Source organism: Eubalaena glacialis, unplaced genomic scaffold (assembly GCF_028564815.1).
Source record: "Eubalaena glacialis isolate mEubGla1 unplaced genomic scaffold, mEubGla1.1.hap2.+ XY H_12, whole genome shotgun sequence".
Taxonomy (NCBI): Eukaryota; Metazoa; Chordata; class Mammalia; order Artiodactyla; family Balaenidae; genus Eubalaena; species Eubalaena glacialis.
The window spans coordinates 396667-415209 of NW_026871153.1; the positions used below are offsets into that span (position 1 = coordinate 396667).

General features: G+C 52.7%; 1 protein-coding gene across 6 annotated transcripts in view; it reads left to right on the forward strand.

Annotated features, from left to right (window-relative positions):
- LOC133082959 (protein Shroom2-like) overlaps positions 1-18543 on the forward strand; it is a 132590-nt gene that overhangs the window by 80752 nt on the left and 33295 nt on the right. For 4 of the 6 annotated variants that reach the window (XM_061179628.1, XM_061179629.1, XM_061179631.1 and 1 more), the window contains 2 exons: positions 485-2726; positions 4265-4362. The exons of the other annotated variants lie outside the window; for them this stretch is intronic. In XM_061179628.1, coding sequence (XP_061035611.1) covers positions 485-2726; positions 4265-4362 — 2340 coding nt within the window. The remainder of the gene's footprint in view (positions 1-484; positions 2727-4264; positions 4363-18543) is intronic. 6 annotated transcript variants of the gene reach the window in all.

Below are 18543 nucleotides of genomic sequence, written 5' to 3' on the forward strand. Positions count from 1 at the left end.
AGCACTGAAATCTGAATTTCATATCCTTTTCACGCATCAGGAAGTACTCTTTTGATTCCATGCCCCACCCCGCCCCCATTAAAAAAATCTAAAAGCCGTTCTCAGCTCATGGGCTGCGGTTTGCTATCTGCGATACTTAACCAGTGGTTGAGGATAAAGGTGTTCACAGGGGCATTGCCTGCTGCTGCCTGCTCTGGACTTGGTCCAGCCTGTGGGTGTGGAGCTGAGAGATGTACTGCAGCGTGGAAGGTTTTCTGTTTGGGGGCAGGCATCATGTGGGTAGGACTCGGTCCTTTCAGCCTGCCCTCGGAAAGCTGCTCTTTGAAACGGGAGAACTTAGATGCACCGCACCCAGGGATCTCGCTCCAGGAAGAGTGGCTGCTCTCTGCCCAGGGCCAGCCGCTCCTACCTGCATTGTCTCATCTTGCCCTTTGCTGCAACTTGACTCTAAAGCACCCTGTTGCCTGTGGTTCTCGTTTCCTAGCTCCTCCTCCCAGGACCTGTCGAGCGGCGTGTGGGAGCAGACAAATCTGCAGCGCACCTCTGAGCACTTCAGCTCCCTGGGGAGCGTGGACAGCCTGGGCCAGCCTGCCCGGTCCTCCCCCTCCGGGCGCCTCTCAGCCGCCAGGTCCAACAGCAGCATCGACCACCTGGGCGGCCCGAACACGCGGGACTCCGCTTACGGCTCCTTCTCCACCAGCTCCAGCACGCCCGACCACACCCTGCCCAAGGCGGATGCCTCCTCTGCTGAGAACATTCTCTACAAAGTGGGCCTTTGGGAGGCCTCGGCCGGAGGCAGCGACCGGCAGGGCCTGGCTGCCGGTGACCCTCAGTGTGTGGACGAGAGGCTCGGGTGCGTCCCCCCCAGGGTCCCCTGTGACAGCAGCAGGAGCCCCAGGCCCGAGGACAGTCCTGAGCCCAAGCTAGCTGCTTCCGGGAGGTCCAGTTTTGGGCCAGTCTGGTATGTTCCCGATAAGAAAAAGGCCTCTTCGTCCCCTCCTCCGCCCCCTCCCCCTCTCCGCAGCGACAGCTTTGCTGCCACCAAGAGCCACGAGAAGACCCAGGGCCCTCCGTTCTCAGAGGCGGCCACCACGCAGTGCCTTCCGGGCCTGACCTGCGCTCAGTCCCACGGCGACTGGAGACCGGAAGTGGCCGATCAGCCGCAGAGACCAGCGCGCCTGGGCGACGGGAGGAGAGCCGGGAGCTCGGGCTGTGCGCCGGCTGTGCCGCTGGACTGCGGGGGGCCGCCCTGCGACAGCGGGGCCAGGGCCCTCCCGGGGGCCCCCGGCCGGCTCCAGGCTTCCCTGTCCAGCACGGACGTGCGCTGCCCGCAGCCTCCGCCCGCGTGCCAGCACCCGCGCCATTCCAGCGACGAGAGCCCCTTCTTTCTCGAGGGGCCCAGTGCCGCCACGTGGCTCAGGGAGCAGCCGCGTGCCGAGTGCTTCCCGGATGACAGCCCCGCTCCGGCGGGGCGGCCCAGCGCCGGCGACCAGAAGGGGGACTGCGGCGCCCAGAGCCGCTACTACTGCGTGACCTCCAGACGCGGCCCGCAGGGGGGCGCCCCGGCCGCGCAGCCGCGCTGCTACCCGCCCCGGCTCGAGGGGCCCCCGGGCGCCCGGCCAAGGGGGAGGGTGGCGCCGGCGGACAGGGAGGCCGGGGGCCACTGCGAGGGCGCCGAGGAACCGCCCGGGGCCGGCCTCGCGGAAACAGCCAGTGTGAAGAGGGTCGCGGGCGGCTTCGCGTGGGCCCACGGGGGCGGCGAGATCTGCCCCCTGCAGACGCCCATGCTGCACTCGCTGACCCAGGAAGGGGCGCGCCGGCCCGAGGCCGGCCACGAGGGCGCCCCGGAGAGGCCGCCTCCCGAGGCCCCGGCGGGCAAACCCTTGCGGAGGAGCGACCGCTTCGCCACCACCCTGAGGAACGAGATCCAGCTGCGGCGAGCCAGGCTGCAGAAGAGCCGGAGCACGGCAACCCTGGCCGGCGCCGCGGAGGAGGAGGAGGCCGAGGCAGAGGCGCGCGGCTGGGGGGTGCAGCCGGCAGGGGGCGCCCCGGAAGCCGCCTTCTCCAGCACCTATAAGGACCACCTGAAGGAGGCGCAGGCCCGCGTCCTGAGGGCCACGTCGTTTAGGCGCCGCGACCTGGAGCCCAGCCCGTCGGACCCCGACACCCTCCCTCGCGTCTGGGAGGCAGCCCCGGCCAGGCTGCCCTCGAGCGCCGGCGGCGCGCTGCACGCCCCGCGCATCGCAGGCCGGAGGCGCTTCACGGCCGAGCAGAAACTGAAGTCCTACTCTGAGCCCGAGAAGATGAACGAGGTGGGGCTCGCGGGGGATGACCGCCCGCGCCAGCGCCCTGCACCTCCCGATGAGACCGTGCGCACCTTTGCCGACAGGTGGAAGTTTTTTGAGGAAACCAGCAAGCCCGTAGGCCAGCGGCCGGGGCTGAGGCCGGCACCCTGTGGGTTCCCCAAGGAGAAGCCAGAGAGGCCTTGGACAGCGGGCCCCGGAAAGGAGGGAAAGGTGGGGAGATCAGACCCGCCTCAGAGGCTGGGAACCTTTGCAGAGTATCAAGCCTCGTGGAGGGAACAGAGGAAAGCCCCGGAAGCCAGGAGTTCTGGGAGGTACCACTCGGCAGACAACATCCTGGATGTGGGTCTGGACCAACACGAGAGGCCACGGTACATCCACGGAAGGTCCCGGTCGTCGCCCTCGACCGACCTCTACAAGCAGGTAAGCGTCCTGCAGGGAGCCAGGACAGAGCCACCCCAATCCCATCTTAAGGCACGTATAGGACAGCCCCAGAATATCATGGCCCATTGCCGTTGTGACTTGTGTCCAGCTGTCTGAGCGTTTCCGTGCACCAGCTTTTCTAGTATCAGCTCCTGTGACTTGTGTCCAGCTGTCTGAGCGTTTCCGTGCACCAGCTTTTCTAGTGTCGGCACCTGGGGACACAGTCGATACACTCATGACAGTTGCGAGTGCCCTGTTTTCACACACATCTCAAGTTCCCAGCCTCATCATCAGCTCTCGCTGAAGCGGTCTTTCCCTTTGATTAGCTTGCCCTTAATACAAAGGGAAGAAATTGGGGGAAATGATAGAAAATGGAAAGCTCTCCTCTGAAATTACAAGGGGTGCTTTATAGCAAGGCTTAAGAGAACACATGATAGATAGTTTTCAAACATTGATGTCACTTGATGCTATTAGTATTCTTCTTAGTCCTTTTTTTTTTTTTTTTTTTTTGCGAGGGCTTTCTCTAGTTGTGGCAAGTGGGGGCCCCTCTTCATCGCGGTGCGTGGGCCTCTCACTATCACGGCCTCTCCCGTTGCGGAGCACAGGCTCCAGACGCGCAGGCTCAGTAGTTGTGGCTCACGGGCCCAGCTGCTCCGCGGCATGTGGGATCCTCCCAGACCAGGGCTCGAACCCGTGTCCCCTGCATCGGCAGGCAGATTCTCAACCACTGCTCTTAGTCCTTTTTTTTGGTCAAATATTTTTAAAGATTGTTCTGGGGCAAATGTAATTGAAAATGCAGTGCGTTAAACTATTTCACTTTTTTTTTAAAGTAGGAGTTTTGATGGTGAAAGGTGATGGGAAGCTTTCTAAAAAGCTACATATTTGTATCCATATCTCAAAGTCCGTAGTCAGTCTTCCTCTCCCACTCTCTCTGCTTTTTCTCCCCCTTCCATCTGCATTTGTACGTTTCAAAGAAAAGATTTCCTGCAGCATCAGATGGAGGTTCTTTTAAGAAGAACCGGTCATCGGTTTGTTACACAATAATGAACGTCCACGTGTGAAGAGAGGTGCAGGTTTCTGTGTGGCCCCCTGGTGCAGAAAGGCCTGCAAACACCGCGACCGTGTGCCCATGCCCCGTGCAGTGTGACCTCTGAGAATTCCATGCTTGCTCGGTCAAGAAACAAGGCTCCCAGACTCCAGGTCCCGGGGCTTGAGGTTTCGCTGCAGGGAGCCGTGACCAGCTGGGTTTGATTTGATTAGGGTTTGGGGGCCAGTGTGTCACACAGGTTAATGACCCTCACGTAGGAGTTCTGCTTCCTGCCCAGAGCCAAAGGGGACGCACGGTCTTGTTGAGTCATTTCGATGAGATGCTCTGGAGAGCCGGACTCGTGGGTCCCGTGGCTGGCTGACGGCAGGCGGTGTCACTGCCTTCGTGGTGCAGGCTCACAGGGCGAACCCACAATGAAGGGTTCATGATCACAGAGGTCTCGGAGGCGGCAGCTTGATGACCGGGTGTCTCATTGTGCCACCCTTGGCAGGAAGCGTCTGTGGAAGCGCGACGGCAAACAGAGGACCCTGGTGAGCGCAGAGAACTCTCTTCCTCAGTCCAGGCCGAGGAGGGATGCCCCACCCCAAGGTAGGAGACTCTTGGGCTTGGGGTTACTAAGAAGACGTCTTGGGGTGGGCTGCATTATGGTGGGTGAGTGCTAGGTTAAAAGCGCTTGGGTGTCTGGTTTCCGCCAGACCTGAAGTGACCACTAAGCAGGTTCAATTTCCAGCGTCCCGAGGACCAAGCCCTCAGCCCTACACCACTGCCGGCGGGAGAAGCATCCCCAGGGCGGGGACGCTCTGAACGCCATTGTGGCACTTTTGGTTCTTAAAACAGCTGCTGTGTTTTCCGTACAGTAAAGTTCTTTATGTTCACAGAACAAGAACCCCAGGGTAGTGGGCTTGAATGACATGCTTTATCCAGAACGGCCAACTGAAGGGATGCTTTAACGTCGAGGGCGCAGCTGGGTTGCTGGGTCTGGAAATCCAAATTGTCTGGAAGGATTGTTAGTCAAAGGACTAGGGCAAGCCTTTCTCAATTGGCCTTATTTAATGACTTAATTTTGAGCTTTAAAATAGAAATCAAGTCGGTTGGCTCCCCAAGAGGGGATCAGAGCATCTGAAAGAACGGAATGGCAGCAGTATTACACTGTCATGTGCCCTGATTCTCAAGTGTGTCCAGTGTCACTGTAGTGAGGGTGGAATTTAGGTGAAATACATACTGTCCTCTGGACCTTCATCCGTGAGGAGGGCAGGAGAGGGAAGTATAGGTCACTGCAGGAACTGGGGTATAACCTTATTATAAAAGGGCTGATGGAAGAATGGAAGCAAATTTGTACACAGTAGGGTCACTGAGTGCATATTTTTCTGTTCCTTGAGGATCTCTGGGAGTTGGCGTGCTACTCAAATTAAACACCAACCTCAAAATTGAAGATTCTGTCCCAGAGATGACCAATTTAAATGCTTGCTTTTGAGAGCCTTACATAACGGGGTTTTATTTCATTTGGCTGTAAGCTGAGTGCTGCTAGCCTTGAACAAGAGTGTCGGTGGCTCTGAGGGAGCAGGCATGGTGGTCTGTGTGTGCATATGTAGGATGTGGTGGCAGTTACTTACCAGTCTGCACGGCCAAGACCAGAAACCCCTGGCTGAGAGAGGAAGGTCCGTGAATAATGCACGTACAGAGTTGAGCTGTGTCTGAGCGGCACAGTTAGAGCTTTATGGCTCTGGATTGCGAGCAGGTCACGTGCCAGGTGCCAGCTGTCGTCTTTATCAAAGCCACTTCCGGGCCCTGCTGCAGTCACGAGAGTGCGTGCAGTGCAGTGCAGTGCGGCGAGGTTGCTCCCTGCACGCTCGGGCTCGGGCTTCGCTCCTGCACGGAGGCCTCGGGCATTTATCCTGCAGAGACATGCATGTGCTGGCTGGAGTTCAGCTCTCCTGCTGTGGAGAGTCATAACAAATGGCTTATAACGTACATACTGTGTGTGTGTGTGTGTGTGTGTGTGTGTGTGTGTGTGGGTGTGTTGTAACGGTAATGTCAGCAGCGAAAGGGTCAAGAGGAACCGGGGAGGGACCACATGCTGCCCGTGTCACAGCTGTGTCTTCTGGCAGGCTGCGTAACCACTCTGAAGGAACGAGTTCCAGAAGCTTTCTGGTTTTGAGCTACAAACCCAACAATTTTCAGAATCATTGTGTGTGCTTTTAAAGAGTGGTGAGACTCAGTGAAATCCTAGATTAGGGATGTCGAAGAGGCGTTTTTTTGAGAAAATGTTTATCTTCTGAAGTATCAGTGAGAAAGAGTGCCCTTGAAACATTAAATTGGAGAACAAAAGAAATGAAAATGCAGGCAAGGGACTGTCCTTTGCTCACCAAAACCAAATCTATAAGGCAAAGATTTAAAGATGCCTGGTGTTTTGCATAAATTACTGTAACATATCTGTGTAAAGAAATCGAATTGCTGATCTGTTAACTGGAACGTGATAATGAACACTGGCTTTTTGTTGTGTTTGTTGGGATGCCAGAAGAGCATCAAGACAACAATTGAATTGAGAACATTTTTGTGAGGTTCAGGATTCTGTGTTCTAGATAAAGTAGGACAAAGGTTCTGCCCCAAAGGGCCTCCCAGTGGAGGAGGGAAGGAGAGACACCGACACTCGGCACTGAAGCGGTGACGCGTAATTATCTTTGTGAAAAGTTACGGGATGGTTCCCAGTCTCCGAGGGACGAGGGTGAGGCGACTTCTGCCTGGGGGTTATGGGCAGGACAGGTGGTGTTTGAGCAGGACCCAGGCCCTCGGGAGAAGATCTCGCAGTGTTTGCTTGCCTCCAGCTGTGTTCTCATGTGAGCGGCCTTCTCACCCATCATGTTTCCAGAGCCAGCGCCCACTGTTTTTGGAGGTTTTGCACCAGATCTCCAAGCTCAGGTGTCCTGACTAACGGCAGTCTGCTCCCTGCCCCAGTGTCGCGGGGACCTTGAAAGCTCGGTGTAGCAGTTTGCTTGGGCTGCCATAACAAACTGCCAGGGTCTGGGCGGCATCAGCAACAGACATTTATTTTCTCACAGCTCTGGAGGCCCGACTCTAAGCTCCAGGTGTTGGCAGGGTTGGTTTCTCCCAGGGCCTCTCTCGGTGTCTTGCAGGCGGCCGCCTTCTCCCTGTGTCCTTACCTGGTCTTCCCTCTGTGTGTGTCTTTGTCCTGATCTCTTCTTAGAAGGACACCAGCCAGATTGGATTAGGGTCCACCCCCATGCCCTCATTTTGCCTTAATCACCTCTTGAAGGAGCTTCATTCCATCACCTTCTGAAGTCCTGGGGAGTTAGGACTTCAAGGTATGAAGGGGGGAGCAGAGTTAGCTCATAATGCTAGGAGGAATGTCTCTGCTTCTCTCTAATGCCTTTAACCAGTTCTGTCTGCTGCGTCCGCTCTCTCAGGAAGTGTCCTTTCATCGTTGTCCAGACAAGGTCACACCTGATGTCCTAGCATTTCAAATAAAGGAGCTGCCATCCTAGCGAGCAGCTGGTGAAGAGGGGAAACAGCGAAGCCTCTTTGGAGGGCTGTTGCCGGCGTTGGAGATGCACACACCTTCTGGTGGGTAATTCCCTTTCTAAGAGTGACCTTCTGAGCAGACACCCATCGCACTGTAAACGGCATGTGGGGACCAGGGGATTCCGGTGCCCCCTCTGCCGCTTCTCATGGAGCTGCCCCCTCGCTGGCTGCTCTCTCCCTGCCTGGACGGCCGGTAGCGCCCCTGGCAGACCCTGGGCAGGTGGAGGTGGGGCTCTGTGCTCCTTCTGGACCGTGGGGAATAGTGCTTCCATGTTGGCACGACCGGCTTGCTGAAATTGCATTGACGATTTTAGTGTACTTGACAGTACATGAAGCGGGCTTTCCTTGCCCGTTAGAGGGAAGTCATCCACATCTCAAATTTGGTACGCGGACTTGTTGGCCAGGGTCATGTTTTAAGCCTTGTAAGAAAGCTTAAGTTTTACCACATTGGGTTCGTGCTCCTCACACGTGAGCGTCTTCTAGAGGACTGCGTCGGGGGTTCTACAGACAGGTCTTGTGGGGGAAGAGCCCGGGCAGCTGTGGCCGCTGGCAGGTTCCCGTTCCCTGGCCTCCTCCCGGCCATTTCTGCCCCCATAGGAGCTGCTGCCAGCGGGCTGGCTCTGACCTGCACGCTTGTATTTTGTTGGGACAGATGGGAGAGGAGGGGCGGGGGGAGAATAAGAATAAATCCTAAGTCCCACTAACAGCCGGAAGGTGGAGTCTGTATGAAACCAAGCTCTTTAATTTCACGTGAAATTCATCAACAAGCTAAGCCCACCTGAGGGTCACCTTCCTGTACGTTTGCCCCGAGAGGTGATTTGCGGTACAGAGCTTGATGCCAAGGCTGATTTCCATTTACTCCAGGCTGCTTGCGAGTAGGTTTCAGAGTGAGAGAGAGCGTTGCCCATCCGAGCTGCACCCCTCATTTGTTGCTTTGGGGAAGACGTCTACTTCTCCTGGGCCTTCAGTTAGCTAAGGGGCAGTTGAAACTTTCCATTCTGAACTGCTGTGCTGGGTAATTAGGAATCCTACGCTGGCATGATCACAAGGTGAAACTCAAGCTTGGAAGTTTTCTGGGGTGGAGCCCGGCATCGGCACAGCTTCCTTTCGGGCAGTGCACTGTCTCCCGTGCCCAGAGCCCTTGCTCAGACACAAACCTCCGTCCTCCCAGAGATGAAAAGCAGCGGCTGTCGGAAGACCCTGGGCCCGGGCTCCAGTGGTGTGTTTTTACGTCTTGGTTTGTAACTACACTTTCCCCTTGTGTTTATACCCGTGTGGCTTCAGGAAAAGCAGAGTCAGGACAAGGCACAGATTTGTTTACGTGCTGGTTTGGTCTCGTGACTTCACGTTATTCTGAAGGATGCGTTGTTAGGCAGTGGTTTGAGGGTTCCAGGGCTTGGGGCCCCGGAGCAGAAAGTGAGGCCAGGGAGCCGGGTCCACGGAGCAGTGAGGTGTGGCCAGAGACCGTGCCGAAATGTTAACCCCTGCGGCGCTGAGGGACAGCAGTGGAGACTGGACCCAGGCATCCGAGTTCTGGACGCGGCGGGGAAGCGGTCCTCCACAGACCCCACTTGTGAAGGCAGCTTCTGCCCTCTGAGAGGGTTCTGACACACGTCGGCTGATTGCCCCGGTGGCTGCATTCGAGTCCTTTGTTGGGGGCGGGGATGGGGGAGGGAAAAGACAAGAGTCCACGGCCCCTCTTCTTGGATGGAGAGACTTCCACAGCTGTTTGACAGGACCCTCTGCTCTTTTATCCTCTGGTCTCCTTTCTTCTCAGTTGACTCCTGTCTTCAAAGCTCAAACCCTTGGGACTTCCCTGGTGGTGCAGTGGTTAAGAATCTACCTGCCAAGGCAGGGGACACGGGTTTGATCCCTGGTCTGGGAAGATCCCACATGCCGCGGAGCAACTAAGCCTGCGAGCCACAACTACTGAGCCCACGCGCCGCAACTACCGAGCCCTTGCTCTAGAGCCCTCGAGTCACAACTACTGAGCCCGCATGCCGCAACTGCTGAAGCCCGCGCACCTAGAGTTATGCTCCGCAACAAGAGAAGCCACTGCATTGAGAAGCCCGCGCACCGCAACGAAGAGTAGACCCTGCTCGCCGAAGCTAGAGAAAGCCCGTGCGTAGCAACGAAGACCCAATGCAGCCAAAAAAAAAAAAAAAAAAAAGCTCAAACCCTTGTCAGTTGCCCTTGGTCGAACTTGCACGTACAGGTACGCTTTGGTGGTTTTGCCTTTCTCCAGAAACCCACAAGAACACACCGACACTCGTCATCTGCTTTTGATCCTTCCACCCGTGCTTCCTTGCTCGACGCCGTGTTTTAAGTCAGCGTACCATGGTTTAGGGCTGGGATGGCCTGGGAGGCGGCCATATGGGTTTAAACACGCCTTACGTAGTTAATGCTCTTCACGGTGGCAGAGGTGTCGGCAAAGTCTCCTCTGACTGCTTTTGAGACGATCTTTGCTGCCTTTCAATTCTTCTAGACTCTTCTGGTTCATTGTCTCATTAAAGTGCTTTCCTCTTGGCTCAAGAACCGAATTGTCGGGACTTCCCTGGTGGTCCAGCGGTTAAGAATCCGCCTCCCAACGCAGGGGACGCAGGTTTGATCCCTGGTCGGGGCACTAAGATCCCACGTGCCGCGGGGCAACTAAGCCTGAGCAAAAGAACCGAATTGTCGAGGACCTGATTCCTGTTTCTCTGATTCCTGTTTCTTCTAATGGGACCGAGTGTGGCACCCTGCGTAATCCTCATGTAGTCGACCTTCATACTGTTAACGGGTGAAGTCACTCGTCTTAATCCAGGCTGTGTGGTGAATCCGTGTTGGGAACATGAGCACGTCTCATCCGTGAACTGTGAACCCCGACTTGTGGTTCCTCCCCTGCGGAAGGTACGGCCTGTGAGGGGCACCGTAGCATTCTTGCAGGGTGGTAACGAGATCGAGCTTCGTTGCAGAAGTGGACGTGGCAAAGCCACGTTAGGATGAAAACTTGCTTCACAGAGATGATCGAGGGCATCCCTGATGACTGGGAGGGTCGTGGTTGAGCCCACGTATCCTTCTGACACCTGCCTCTCCCCAGGCCTTCTTGAGCAATGTTCGGGAACTTTGAAGACCAGGTACCAGACGCAGGCTTTTCTCTCTTGGGCAAGGACGAGGCAGCTTAACTGCAGCAGGTTTCTCCTGTGTTCCTTCCTGTCTGTGTTGGCATTTTATATTAGAACTCTGAAATCATTGTCTGGAGAAGACCAGTGGGCAGTGAGTCTCGGGCCCACCAAGGTCAGGCTCCCTGACGAGATGGCTTCGAGGACCGGACATCTGTCCCGTTTGACCTCCGTCCCTTGGGACTCACAGGCTTTGTAGGTGTCTGTATGTTGGGTCACGTTGGCTGCTGTTGGTGAGGTTCCTGTAAATGACTTGCTTTAATTTTTAAGTTACTGGAAGGAACTTATGCTGCTGTATTTAAAATGGATAACCAACAAGGGCCTACTGTGTAAAACAGGGAACTCTGCTCAATATTATGTAACAACCTAAATGGGAAAACAATTTGGAAAAGGAGTAGATACATGTCTATGTATAACTTAATCACTTGGCTGTACACCTGAAACTAATGCAACATTGTTATTCAACTAGACTCCAACATAAAATAAAAGTTTAAAAATATAAAATAAAAAATAAGTAACTTATGCTTTTTTTGAAATGGGGCTGAAAAGATTTTATTTATTTTAAAATTGTGGTGGGATCCACATAATGTAAAGTTAACCATTTGAGTGTATATGATTCAGTAACACTTAGTACATTCACAGCATTAGGCATCCATCACCACTGTCTAGTTCCAGAAGATTTTCATCACCCCAAAAGGAGACCTTGTACCCCTTGAGTGGTCACTCCTGAAGTGGGTTTATTGTTTTTCTTCCCCCCTCCCCCCCTTTCCACTTTGCTTTTTCCTTTTTTTAAAATTTTAAAATTTTATTTTTGGCTGCGTGGGTTTTCGTTGCTGCATGCAGGCTTTCTCTAGTTGCAGAGAGCGTGGGCTCTAGGTATGTGGGCTTCAGTAGTTGTGGTATGCAGGCTCAGTAGTTGTGGCTCGCGGGCTCTAGAGCGCAGGCTCCGTAGTTGTGGCGCACGGGCTTAGTTGCTCCGCGGCATGTGGGATCTTCCCGGACCAGGGCTCGAACCCGTGTCCCCTGCATCGGCAGGCGGATTCTTAACCACTGTGCCACCAGGGAAGTCCCAGTGAAGTGGGTTTATTTTTAAGGTTCAGTTTGAAGTGACGCCCTCTCTAGAGTTAGAGCGCATCTTATACGCGGCTGCCATCAGTCAGAGGTGAGGTGGACCCTTGGCTGTCAGAGTTGATTTCCTCGTACTCGGTGTGTTAAGTGGTGGTGAGACGCCTGCAGCTAGTCCCAGAAATCAGTTTTCTCATAAACTTTCTGAAGGTCCACACATTGAAAATAAAAAAGAATGGTTCTGCGATTTGCCTCTTAAGCAGTGTAAGATGCATTAAAATATTTCCGAGTGGACGTGAAACGTGCGCGAAACCGAGGAGTGGGTGGATCCCCTCGGCCCCCCCAGGCAGCCACCTGCTCGGCCCTGGCACTGCGGAGGTCGCGCCACCTCCACCAGCAGCTGGAGTCAGGACGGGAGATGAAGGAGGAAGACAGCGGCGCGGGCAGTGAGAGGGCGCTAGCCGGGAAAGTGCACGGACTTGAGGTTTTCTCAGAGGTAGCACTTGGAGCACATGGGTTCCTGGAACACGTGCCTGTTCTCCTTTCGAGTTGAATCTTTTGTGTCTTTATTTCCATGTGAATCTTAACATTCTCAGCAGGATATTCTGGACGGTGTGCACGGTCATGCCTTGTGTGTGTGGGAGCCCCACTGTCAGAGGTAATGAGGTTGCTGTCCCGTGCAGGGAGGAGAGAATGAGTCCAGGCTCACACGTGGACCCAGCTCTCCCGCCGAGACGAGGGACAAGTCATCAGGGTGCCGTGCCAGCAGAGCTCCGGGTCCTGTCTGTCCGGAGACGAGTGATGAGTCCTTTCGTGGCATCTGGGGACCCAGGGTAGCTGAACCCAGGAGAAGTGAGGTGTCCGGAGCCACGAAAGGAAGGGTTCATTCCCAGCAAAGCCATTAAAGTCACGTTGGCTTTATAGTTCTTTTCCCACGTCACTTGCAAATCTGTTGTGTGTTTTATAGTCTAAGAGCTATAAAAATAAGGAAAATATATTTAGACACATTTAACAATATAATAAAAAGCCACGCGTTGCGTGATTCTGTGCGTGTATGCTGCCCAGAACAGGTAGATCCGTAGAGACAGAAGGGAGATGGGTGGCTGACAGGAATGAAGGCCCGAGCGAATGGCAGTCACTGCCAGCGGGTGTGGAGTTCTTTGCGAGTGAGGGAAACTCTTTGGAATTAGATAGTGGTGATGGACGCACAACTCTGTGAATTTACTGGAAGCTACTAAATCATACGCTTCCAAAGGGTGAATTTTAGGGTATGCGAACCTCATCTCAATTTCTAAAATCTGGTCGGTGCTGAGAATCCCGAAGAAGAAAAGTTTTTAAAATTTAAAACGAGGCCACGCGTTACTCAAGTCTGAGAGTCGCGGCCCTAGCTCAGACTTTGCAAAGGATCAGATGGTAAGTACTTTTGGCTTTAAGGAACTCAGTGTTCCTGCTGACATCTCTGCCCTTGTAGCCCGGGGGCAGCCGGGGACAGTCCATAAAGAGATGGGTGTGGCCGTACTCCCATAAAACCAGACAGAGAAGGTTTGCCAGCCCTGGGATTTGGCCAAGGGACGTAAGAGATTGGTCTTCAGTGAGTGTGCTTCCCGGACGGGGAGGTGAGGCCTGCGTGGTCGACCGTCTGGATGTTTCCAGAGAGGCTTCTTGCATGATTCTCTGCAACATGATGTCCATTTCTCTCGCCATCTTCATTTTACTGGTCTCTCTGGCTTGGTTAACTTCGCTGTGGCCCGTTCACAGCACGAGCGTGTGGGGGAGCGAAGGATGCTGTAAGCACGGGCTCCTTTGTGATACTCTGACTTGGAGTGTTGGCATCTTTGGACTATAAAAGCTCAGTTCAGGTGAAGTGACTTGGGGAAGGGTTGAGGCTTCACCAGGCTTGCCCCAGCGGCTATGAGGAGGAGTTCTTTTGGCATTTCAGTGTGCCAGGGTGCTTATCATGTTCTGTTCCCTTCTTATTTGTGGACTTTCTCAAGGACATGAATGTACTGTATCAAGTAAAGGCACATTTGTATTCAACTTTTTACAAGTATTTACGATGTAGAGTCTTAATGGCATTAACACAGCCTAGGCTTTGAGCATCTTATACGCCCTGATAATTACGCCTTGTTCTAGGAAACATGGATATGTGAAAACCCAGTGATAAACCTTAATATTATAAAAGTGCTTCCCCTTTACAAATTGTTCATAGAGGGTCTCCTTTAAAAATGGATTCCTAGAGCAAAAGCGGCACCCAGATCCTGGTTTCTAATACGCTTCTCCGTGAGAAGGACGCAGGGCTCCTTGGAGGAACGGCTGACGCTAGGGCTGGGGCAGGGTGTATGCAAAATGAGTATGGAGTGTCTTGTGCCCTAAAAGTAAGGAAGTATTCAAACAAACACAAAAAACCAAAAACCCTGCAACAATGAGGCTATGCCAGAGGGACACAGGGGTCCACTTAGAGTTACGTATGACCAGAGCTGCAATGAAATAAAGTCATGCAGGATTATAACCCAGCGTATAAAGTATCCCTGAATCCATACTGATAGACGTAAATGATTGGGTATATTAATAAGTGGGGGAGAAGAGACAAATCTGTGCAGAAAAATTCCAGATCTCTGTAGATCCTCTGCCCTCAAGGGCGTGGAGCAGAGCCCTTCATTCCTGTAATATGGGCTCCATATGGTAAGCTCCTTCCACAGAGGGCAGGGTGAAAAGGTGGGGTGACAGTCATGTGACCGCGGAGAAGCTGATGCACGCTGTACCTAACCCTGCCAGCTGATCAGCAGGCTGCTGTGTTGATAGTACGGTCCTTGGTATCGTACGGTAAGCAGGGCGTTCACCTCTTGTGGTCTCCCCTCCGCGTCCGTAACTCCAGGGTAATCACGACAGAAACGTCAGACACATCCCCATCGAGAGACATTCTGCAAAATGCCTGCACGGTACTCCTCGAAACTGTCGAGGGCATGGAGAACAAGGACAGTCTGAGAAGCTGTCGCTTAGGTGGGAGGAGCCTAAGGAGATGTGACAACTAAATGCAATGTAGTGTCCTGGCTGGGATCCTGGGACAGAAAAAGACTATTAGGTGAGAGTGAAGAAAGTCTGGATAAAGTGTAGACTCTAGTTTAATATTAATGTACAAAGATTGGGGTCACTAGTTACGGCGAAGGTACTCATGTAATGTGTAGACAGTAGGGGAAACTGGGGTGTAGGGTACATGGGGACACTCTCGGTGCAATTTTTCTGTAAATCTAAAACCATTCTAAAATAAAGTGTTGAAGCTGTATTCTTACAAGGTGTTTTGAGTTACTCAGTTTGTAAACATCAGGAACATACCTTTTGATCAGTAGGTGGGTGAAATCCCTAATCAGCCACCAGGCTCTTACTGGATGCCTGTTACGTGGATGGCCTCACATTGTGCTCTGAGGTATAGACAGGTATGGAGCTGGCCTGGGGTGGATGGCACCCTCTCTTAGTGATGGGATCCTGTACTTGGTAAAATAATACGTGGAGATGAAAACTAGTGCAAAGAATGGGGGATTTGAGGGGGGCATACACAGGTTCAAATTCTTACTCTCCTTCTCCGTGTGGTTGCATCAGGCCACCTAAGCTTGCTAATAACTTCCCAATAACTTCCCTTCCCTGGATGAGGGGATAGCCACACCAGCCTTCCTTGCAGACTTATTTAAATGCTAAATGGGTGTCACACTAACGCAGCAGCACGGTGCTTAAAATCAAGCAGGTGTGAAAAAATGAAAAAGTCACTCTTAGTGAAATAGCGGTAATGTGGGAGATACTGCGAAGTAGCACGTGTTATGTGAAAAAATGAAAAAGTCACTCTTAGTGAAATAGCGGTAACGTGGGAGATACTGCGAAGTAGCACGTGTTACTTGTTTAAATGAGCAAGAGTCGGAAGTAACGGCAGTGAATTTTGACGACGTTGATTGACGCAGGTGGTAAAAAGAGAAGATTCGTCCTGGAGGGTAAGTGCAGGACTGGGGAGGATCGGGGCTCTCCATGTGGCTGTTAGAGACCCTGGTGGGAGGGGCACTGCCTGCGTCAGGGGGTGGGAGCTGCCTTAGGAGGGGAGGTGGGGCGCGGGGACTTTCAATGCAGATCATTGTGAAGTGACGGATTGGCTAAGTCAGGGTCAGCCTGTGACCCCTCTGTGGTCTGCAGCGAATGCCTTGTACGCAGTAAAACCTCCGGAAACACTTTGTTAGCTGTTTGGATTACATTCCTCCTGAGTGTGTAATGAACCCCAAAATACAGAAAGACGTAAAATAGGCTATTGAATGTTTGTTTCTGTTTTGTTTTGTTTTAAACTTCATTGTTTCATCTGACTTTACGGTTGTGGGATTGAACCTTGGATTGCACACGTTATATGATGGTCTAGCACAGTTAAACAGGCAAAGCTGCGTAAAATTTATGCAGTAGGCTTTTCTGTATTTCCTTCTTTTAAATTATAAAGAGGAAGACACCCGCGCCTTTAGGGGTTTGAAAGGGCAAGGCTTTGGGGGTTTAGGCAGAGGAGCCTTGGGAACATTTCCCCCTGAGGTCAGGAGTCGTCAGTGAGGTCACAAGGGAGCCTTGAGTCCGGGGTTAGAGTGGGTGGGCGGGGGGAGGCTGCGTGAACTTGACCGTCATGAGGCAGCGGGCACAGACAAGCAGGCAGACGCCGGGGCTGCTGCAGAGCGGGTCTGTGGGGCGCTGTGCTCACGGCGGGCGGAGAGCCGGTAAGAGATCCTGGGTCCCCTCTCGGGGCATCTCCTGTAGGACAGGGGTGCTTTCCTGCCGCCGTGGCCGTGTGCCGGGCTTTGCAGCGACTCGTGCCCCTTTTGTCGTGCTGTCTTGAAGAGCAGGTTGTCAGCTCACAGGGTGGTGTGAGGCCATCGGGGGAGGTCTGCAGACGCGCCCCTCGTGTGTTGTTCTGCCTGAAAGTGAGCGATAATGCAGATCGGCGTGCAGAGTCCAGCTGAGCTCTGCCCGAGTGCGCGTGTGTGTGGGCACGCGAGCCCGTGCCGTGTGTGTGTGTGTGTGTGTGTGTGTGTGCGCGCTTGTACACACGCGCGGTTTTGGTCGCCTGGGTTTGTGCCGTTGGCTGAAAGCGCGCTGGAGCTAGAAGGCAGTGCCTCGGGACTGTGCCCTGGGCGGTGAGCTGATGTGACTGGGAGCCCTTGGTGTGCGGGAGGCGCTCCACGTGAGGTCTGCAGACCTGCCTTCCCTGCCGAAGGGGCCCCGAGGAGACTGGCGGGAGGGCGCTAGCATTTCACGAAGACCCTTCCTTGCTTTGCCTTTTCTTTTTCCGTAGCAGTAAGCAATGAGCGTTCTCACGACGGAGGCTTTGAATGTGGATGTAGAAAGGAAATGGTGAGTCAGCCACATCAGAATGAAAAAAGCAGGGAAATCAGGTGTGCGTGTTGAGTCATGAAAACAATGCTTGGTGGGTAAATTCACTCCTAGCCTGCTGATGGCAATGAAAAAATGTAAATGGAGAAAATGGCATCGGGGTGGTTCTGAGCATTTTGCACTTCTTGCTCTGTAGTCGTGACAATTTAAAGGCATGCATTTCTTACGGGTTTTACTGTATATGTGCTGTGGGGTTTTTGGTTTGTTGTTTTTTTTTTTTTTTGCCTTTTATATTGTGATAAATAAAACAAGTTATTAATTTTGGCCATATTTCTAAACGATTGAAATTGTTTTGCTTCACAAAAGCAGGCTTTTGTGTGTGTGGCGGGAGTGTGCCATTTTCACAGGGAAACTGCTGCATGTATGTGGTACACAGACGCACACACACAGTTTGGGTCTGCATTGACTGACTCACATGGGTAGGAGTCACCTTGAAATGACTTAGTGGTCATGCTTAGGTGAAACGTAAAGAGGCAAAGGGATTTGAAGAAAGGTTTTCAGAAATCTACCTGACAGCATTTATAATGAAAGAACCTGCTGTCGTATATACATTGTCTGAAGACTTACACAATGAAGGAATGGAAAATGATATTTTAACACGTCGTAAAATAACTGAAGATTAGGTACAGGTTTGATGAATGGTTGACATATTTCTTTTCCTTGCAAAGCAGAATCTTTGAGGGCGTGTATTATAAATATTTTTTATGATTATGTTGCAGAAAAGTATTTGATGGCTGGTAGGAAACTGGACATCTCTATGCAGCTTTTTGTCAAGCATAGTGGAAAAAACATTTCACACTTTCTCTGTCTCTCTCACACACGTACCCACAAACATATACCCCTTAGGGAAAAATATTTGCAGGGGTATTTTCATTCATGAATGCATGAACGAGCAAAACACAGAAAAGCCATTTATAAAAGGAGTATTAGAAATCACCATACATGTTGGTGTTGACCATGCAGGTCAGGTAAGGCTTCTCCTGCCCAGCTGGGGTGACAGACAGCCCTGTAAATGTATGCTGATGGCTGCGTGTTTGGCATGAACTGGCTGCTCCCCCAGCCGCCTTTGGGTTTTGGAGGTTATGGAAGCTAATACTTCATGTGGCCTTTAGAATGCATTTGCTTTACTCTCACTACCTTGAATTCTTTGCCTCTTGTGTGCATTAAAATTTAGGAAGGTTTGGGTGGGGAAGCAGTAGAAACAAGAGGTGGTGTATTGTGTCCACCGGATCGGCCCATCTCTCCCCGGTCAGCGGACACTCGTGTTTTCTAGCTGGCTTTCCCTCCAACAGGTTAGATAAGTCATTTCTGTGAGGCTTGTAGACATCCCTGGATGTCTGAAGAGATCCTAAAGTTATTTAGTTTTTCACCTTTGAAAAAAGACTTGCAGAATCCTTTGTGTTCATTACTTAAGGTTCAGAAGGGCTTCTTGCCTGTGTATCTTGGACTTCATAACAGGGGTACCATGTTCATTTTACGATAAGCAAACTGGGGCTTAAGTAACTGGATTCACACAGCTTCTTAATGGAGAGCGCTTGCATGCAGTATGGCTGGTCTTTAATCTGGTGGGTTCCTGCTAAGTCCTACCCCCTCGGAT